The following is a 7,328-nucleotide window of genomic DNA, read 5'->3' on the forward strand; positions in this document are numbered from 1 at the left end:
GAAGGCAACCCAAACGTCTATTGATAGATAAGTGGATAAACAAAATGGAGAAATGTCTGTACATACAATAGATTACTCGGCCTTAACAAGGAAAAAAATCCTGTCACCTGCTACATCACGTGTGAACCTTGAGGACATGGTGCTCTTGAAATAAGCCAGTCAGAAAAAGACAAATCCTACATGATTTCACTTCTATGAGGTGTGCAAAGGAGCCAAATTCATAAAAGCAGAAAGTAGAATGGTGGTTGCCACGGGCTGGGAGGGAGAGAGAAGCGGGGAGCTTCTGTTTAATGGCACAGAGTTTACATTACGTAAAACGCAAATGTGCTGGAGACCTGCAGCACAACGACGTGAGTGTACTTAACGCTACTGAACTGTGCACTAAAAATGCTCAAGATGGTCAATTTTCTGTTATGTGGGGGTTTTTTTTATCACAATTACATAGGAATATATAAACAAAGCAGGTCTGACTCTACCATGACAGACCATGTCATGGATCCTCCAGACCTTGGGCATAGACCTTTGCCCTAGGTGTTACATGTAACAAAATGAATCAAGCAAAAAGTATGGCTTTCTGAAAATTTTTCCAAAGCAATCACACAGTATGAAAGAAAACTGACCTAGGAGCACAAATGGAACTAATGACCACCTAACCCAAAATCGCCCTCATAAGCAAGAACAGAGAACCAGAAACGGATGGCTGGAGTGCCCGGACCTCTGTCTGAAAGAGAGTTTCAGAAGCTGATGACACTACCAGCCTTCAGATGACCTCCAGTTCCTTTTAGGCCAGGGCCAATCTGAGACTGTACCACATGTCTGGACCAACTTGTCACACCAATGTGAAACTAAGCCATGTTCAAAGAATGCAACAGGCCTCACCTAACCTGAGCAATGTACCAGGTACCTAAACATCAAGAGCAGAACCGGCAGCTTCCAGTACCAAGTACCTGTTCCCTGGTTTATAGTGCCTGGACTCCTTGGCTTCCTTTTCAGAATGTCCATGACCCAGAATGGCCTCTGATTGTTTTAATGGTTAACAAGTCCACAGAAAGTGATCTGGATGGTCAGGGCATTAAAGACAATGAGAGCACTTCACCTGAATACTTAATGTACTGGTTTTGCACCAACTGGCAGGTCTGCTCCTTCTCCAGGTGGTGCACAGCCTTCAGGACTCGTTCAGGGTTACAGCTTGGCTTAGGGACAGATGGCTTGGGTTGGAATCCTGGCTCGACTACCTAGGTACCAGCTCTGTTACCTTGGGAATCCAGAAGACCTCCTTTTATAGCACTTCACCGCCCTGTGCTTCACAGGTGTTTGGCTTTTACAAACTGAAGGCCAGACCTTCCACCAGCCAAAAGGTTAAACTCACTTTACTGTGGTGGCCTGGCATCAGACCTGCAGTATCGCCGAGGTCTGCCAGTATGACTTAATTTCTCTGTGACTGTTTCATGATCTATAAATTGGGGTTTCATAAGAATCTGAAATCCTAAAATCCAAAAGTTACAACAGTGATGGTTTAGATTAAGTGTTTCTTACTTGTTTTAGTTACAAGGGAAAGCAACACGTAGGGAAGAAAAAAGTAATATCACCCTACGTCCTATGACAGCAGAATTCCAAAGGACATCTGTATCTGAGTTCAGAGTTTTACCTGTACTCTTGACTCTCCACCCAGATCTCAAGTTTGAGAAGGAGGAGAAGGTCGTTATTAGGCAAATCTTCATTTCAAACTGAAAGCCTGCTATGTACACATTGCAGATGTTGACAGAGTTCTGCCCTACAGAAATTCCAGTCTGGGCGAAGAATAACATCCACAAAATAATTTAAGTAGCTAAACGCGGCAATACATGATTAAGCATCAAAACGAACAGATGAGTGACAGAGATAACGCAAACTCAGGGGATTGCAGGACTGAACAGACATGGAGAAAGTTCGAGGTGAGAGCCAGTTACGGCATGCCAGGCTGGAGACTAGAGGAGAGAGCTGACCAACAGGCATTGACGCCACCTGGTAGAGGGTCAAAAATGAGACCAATGTGGCAGAGAATAATCGTGACATTAATAAAAACTGGGAAACCGGAGATGGCCCAAGCTAATTCTGCTCTGGACATATGCAGAGTGTATTGGTTGCTAGACATGTGCATGAGGAAGACATCCCCTGGGCAGCGGGAGAAGGGTGACTGACTGACCACTAGGGCAGGATGATAACCAAGAAGTACAAAGTCCCAGAAACCAAGGGAGAAAAGTTCCAAGAAGCAGCTATCAACAGTGCGGGGCTGCAGCAGATAGTAAGGGAAAATTCAGCCCCAGAAAAGCCTCCCAGTGGTCGGGCAAGGCCAGTCAGCAAGCTGAAGCCATAGGCAGACGATGGAGAACCTCGGGAGCCCCCAGCAGGGACTTCATTCGCCCAAGAGCAGTTTCATTACTACTCTAGATAACAAATTAGATGATTTATATCTACTCCCAGAAGCCAATCTTTTTGGCAGTGTCTATGAGGACCCTCTGCAAGGATTATAAAGAGCAGGAAACATTCATTAGCAAGAGAAAGAGGACCATTTTCCAACTACAGCATTCCAAGGCTTTTAGTAAAAGCAACTAAAGTTCATTAGCAAAGCATATTAATGAAGTAATATTCTGCTTACCAGACTCTAAAGAGTAGTCACATAAAGGAATAAAACATCTCACTCGTAAGAAAATCACTTTAAAAAATACTTTTACATTTATACAGAGTAATACTTTGATTAGAAAAAAGTATCAACTCCTAGTCAATTCTACCATCTCAGGGCAAATTACCTAATCAAATGAGGTTTTGATCTTTCTTCTGGCCTTTACTCCTGAGGGCTGTGTTCATGTGCTTTGTAGATAAAACGCTACTGTGGCCTCCTCCTGCACTTGTCATGTATACACCTTAAAACAAAAATGTGTTCATGAAACTAAAGTACGGTATATAGCAAACAAATTTAAAAGTCCTAATGAAGTCGGCCAAACTTTGCCTGCCATTGACAACCAATGTATGCTAATGAAGCAGGGCCCAGTTGGCACCCCCATAGTAGATGCTTCTCACGCTCCCTGGCCTCACTTTTCCTTGACCTACCATAGCTTAACAATAGATCACTCACCTGGGGCTTGAGGTCCCCAGTCTCACACCCAGTTCCGTTTTAGAAAACTATCCTGAAACTTATGATTAATACACGCTTAGGTTTATTGATCACAATCTCAATGGTCCACCAGGCTACTCCCATCATTGTTCCAGGGTTGCTGCCTCCACCAGAGAATCACATTGCTGGAGGGAGGGATAGCCTCTGGAGGAACGCCCAGGTTACTCCCAGCCAGTCTGAGAATGTGAAGGCAGTGTTTGGAGGTGTTAACCCGCTGCCTTCTCAGACCACCGGTGCTCTGATAATAAACGCTTATTCTATGACCCAACTCCTATGACGGTCTACTGGCTGAGCGAGCCCCGGCCTGGGTTGGCCTCTGGTTTCAATAATATGTGTGACACTGAAATTTAAATTGTCACAGACTAAAACAACCATATTCCTGAAAATTTATCCAACTTTACACTCACTAGATACATAAAATGTACCTTTTTATTTATAATAAATTAAAGGACAGCCATGCCTTCCATAAACCCATTCCACAACGAAAACTATACTACATGACATGTGATGCTTTTTTTAAAAGTTCTTATTTGCTGGTCATAATGAGCTGATTTATAAATCAAAATACTACTAAAATTTATACATTTAAGATCTCACACATTTTCACTATATATTTTTAATATATTTCACTAAACACACACACACACACACACACACACACACACACACACACTCCTCTCACTATCCTCAATATCTAGATCTTAGCTTCAAGAAAAAGATTGACACCAATCCAGAATAAATGAGTTATTTGTAATAATTATAGTAACTTCTACCTCTGGCAACTCCTTCAAAGTCCTTACAAACTATAGGGCACAACCAAAACATTCTCAAAGGTCCCTTTTCTCTGTACTAGTGCTAACACATCCCCACACATCACTGAATATGGATGTTAAGATAAAGCAATGTTAGCCATATAGGATGTTAAGACAATGAATGGCTCGTGCTTCTGGCTTAAGAAAATTAACATCTAGCCCAAACATCAAAAACCGCACCAGGTAATCTAGCTATCTCTGCTGGTTTTCTTCAGCAGAAAACGAGTTTTATTTTGTTTTGAAGATTTTTCTAGTGAAATTCTGCTGCAGAGGAGGAAAAAATACATAAACATACAAAATACCCAGAGAAACATCATTACAATTGCAGGTAAATCTTAACTTTGAAAAAGTAAATTTGTTGATATTACTTAAAAGCAAGCACAGAAAAATCCCCAGGGTGTCAACAGATAAACTGAATTCAGCTACCTTCAGAAATCTGCCCAGACTTACTGAAAAAACTCAACAGCATCCTTTTGGGGCAATTGTGTTTGTGCCCCATCAGATGCCAAACTCACGGTTTCACAATCATGTAAGAAAATCAATCTCATTTCTCTACTTACTCAAACAAAAACAATACTAGGTCAGTAGGAAGGTTGAAAGCACAGGCATTTGTGGAGCTACCTTCAGGAGTATTGCATTTGATCCCGGCACGTTCATGACGGGCGGAGGCCTGTGTTCTTTATTAGTATAATCACCATCAGTACCTGAACAGCTAGTTTGCACCCTCACATTGTTCAGACACAAGATGTCTGATTCCGCAAGGACCACTAGCTGATTACACCACATCTTTTCATACTTTACACCCTGGCAGGTATTCTCCTAACCTGACCCTGACATTTATGGGTACTAGAGAGGTGCACTAAAACTTATAAACTATGCAAATGGAAAATTAGCAAATATAATTTAGGCTGACGTTTCTTAAAAAAGGGATTTGTTTACTGAACTATACAAAGAGATAGCATATAAAATGGCTCTTGGAAAAATACGCAGCCAGGTAATATTATAATACAAATTTCATGTTTTACTAGACTCAATCATTCTTTTATTTCCCTGTGCTAATAATGGCCCATGAAGATAGCTATTCACTCAAACAAATGTTAAATGCCTACTGTGCCTGGCACTGTGCAAGGTAACCGAGGAACAGAAAAGTCAGGCCGCAGTACCTGCCGAGACCAACTTTAAACTTCAGCGGACATGCCCATGACATTATGGTACTATTTCAGGCTTACAAGACACCAGCGACATGCCAGACTGTGCTGGGAGCGTGAGCACACAAGAATAATCAACCAACTGCAGATGTGTAACCTGTCATGAACGACCACGACCCCGGGCCTCAATGGCCCTAAAACAGCAACATTTTATTCTGGAAATCACCCTGCCTCTGTAAATTAATCCTTTCCATAGATGGTAATTCTCTGAATAATTTCCACCTATGTTAACCCAGACTAAGGTTGCTTAGAGAGTGAAATGAAGGAATGTAATGTTTTAAACAAAAATGAACAGTAAACTGAAGCACATTTGCCCTTTAACATTAATTTGGTTTGCTTTTGCTGGTGCTTTGAGTAACAATAAAAGGCAAGTGTCTTTAGTCACAAAGTGGAACATCAACCCTAAAGTTTACCATGGCAAGAAATTATTTTCTTGCAGTGGCAGTTTAATGTGAAACAAAAGCTAAACTAACAAGTTTTGCTTAGCTTTTAAAAACCATTCACTTTTAGTGATTTCTTCACAAAGGCTCCGTGACTCATTTCCCTAGGCTCAAAAACAGGTAGTATCGACAAAATGACAGATTTGGTCTTCTAGGTTACAAAATAATATTCAACCTTATAAAAGTACCGATTTACAGTCATATAATACTAATGAGTTTTTAAAATAGGGGCCAGCCCTTAACTGTAAATTATAAAGGTTTGCAAACTGGAAACTTGACATTCGTTTTTAATGTCTTTCACATTACGACAATGACACCCAATTAGTATCTTAAAATAAAAAAATGTAAACAAACTTTCAATAGCTTAATGGAAAGCGAATAGAACTGTGTTATATACCTGTCTAAAGAAAATTGTTAGCTAAACAGCCATTAACACTGCAAACAGATACTGGAGAGAGAAGCTGAAGAAACAAGATTCCTCTCCAAGCAATGGATGAACAAATTCAAAGTAAAACGTTGTAAGCTGTGTTTTGACCCTTCCAACAACCAGTCTCGCTATTTTTACTACGACATTTTAAAGTGAGCTCTGTTTGCACGCCGTTATTAAAACCTCAACCGGGGGGGGGGGGGAAGTCCTAAAATTTGCCTATTAACAGCTACCAACTCTAAAAATATGCTCCCACCCCACCCAGAGTGGGCCAAGTGGCAAGAATATCCGAGAAGTCAGGAAGTTTTGAAATGGCAGTGACAGGAGACAAGGGGGAGGACAAGGGGAAGGAATCACGGACAATAAGAGCAACTCCGTGCGGCCAACGCCGCGAGCTGGCATATGAACGACAAGTTCGCGGCTCGGGACGGGGCTCGATCCGGCAACTTCGGCCGGACGGAGCCCCGCGCGCCGCGCGGCCCTGCCACCCGGTCACAGCCCGGCAGCGGCCTCCGCGAGGACGCAGTGACAGCGCAGGGCCGGGAAAACGCCGGCCGGTGACACCCACCTTCCTTCTCGGCCCGCGCCGCGGCCACAACGAGGGTCATCACCAGGTGCAGCGCTCCTAGGAGGCCCGCGGCTGCGCTCCGCGGACCTCCGCCGCGGCCCGCCGCGGGCTCCAGACCGGCCCCGGCGGATGTGGAGGCGGCGGCGGCGGCTCCAGCTGCTCCTCCCGCCCGCTTCCCCATCCCTGCCGGCCGGGGGCCGCCGCGCTCGAGGTTCGGCGCGGCCCTTCTCGGCGTGGCGGCGGCGCGGGAGCCGTGGTCCGGGCTGGGGCGGCGGCGCCGGGGGCGAGAGTGGCGGCGGGCCCAGGGCTCAGGCTCCCGGCGTGGGTCTGGGTCCGTGCGTGCGTGTGGGCGAAAGTGTCAGTCACTGCCGCGGCCTCGGCATCGCCTGCGAGGAGTCGAAGCGGAGAGGCCGCGGGTCAAACACGGCGGGCGGCCATACTGGAAACGGGCAAGAGCCCCCGGCTCCCGGCGCTGGCCTGCGAGGGGCGGGGCGCGGCCCTGGGCACCGCCCCCGCCGTGCTGTTCCCCTGGGGGCCCTCCGCTCAGCTGTCCGCCCCTAACGCCGTGGGTCCGAACCCCTCGACCGGCTCTCGGAGGCCCACGGCTCCACCCGCCAGATGGGGCGGGGCAGCACAACCCCAACCCGTCACCACTGCCCCGCGGGCAGGAGGAGAGAGGCAGCCCGGTCCGGCTGCCAGGACTTATGATGGCGATACAC

General features: G+C 45.6%; 1 protein-coding gene across 3 annotated transcripts in view; it reads right to left on the reverse strand.

Annotated features, from left to right (window-relative positions):
* TMEM131 (transmembrane protein 131) overlaps positions 1-6,894 on the reverse strand; it is a 170,836-nt gene extending 163,942 nt beyond the window's left edge. For 2 of the 3 annotated variants that reach the window (XM_033100884.1, XM_033100885.1), the window contains exon 1: positions 6,610-6,894. In XM_033100884.1, coding sequence (XP_032956775.1) covers positions 6,610-6,790 — 181 coding nt within the window. In that variant the 5' untranslated portion in view covers positions 6,791-6,894. The remainder of the gene's footprint in view (positions 1-6,609) is intronic. The other variant, XM_033100887.1, reaches the window with a different exon arrangement.
* Between the last annotated feature and the right edge of the window lie 434 nt (positions 6,895-7,328).

This window comes from Rhinolophus ferrumequinum, assembly GCF_004115265.2.
Source record: "Rhinolophus ferrumequinum isolate MPI-CBG mRhiFer1 chromosome 13 unlocalized genomic scaffold, mRhiFer1_v1.p Super_scaffold_3, whole genome shotgun sequence".
Classification (NCBI taxonomy): Eukaryota; Metazoa; Chordata; class Mammalia; order Chiroptera; family Rhinolophidae; genus Rhinolophus; species Rhinolophus ferrumequinum.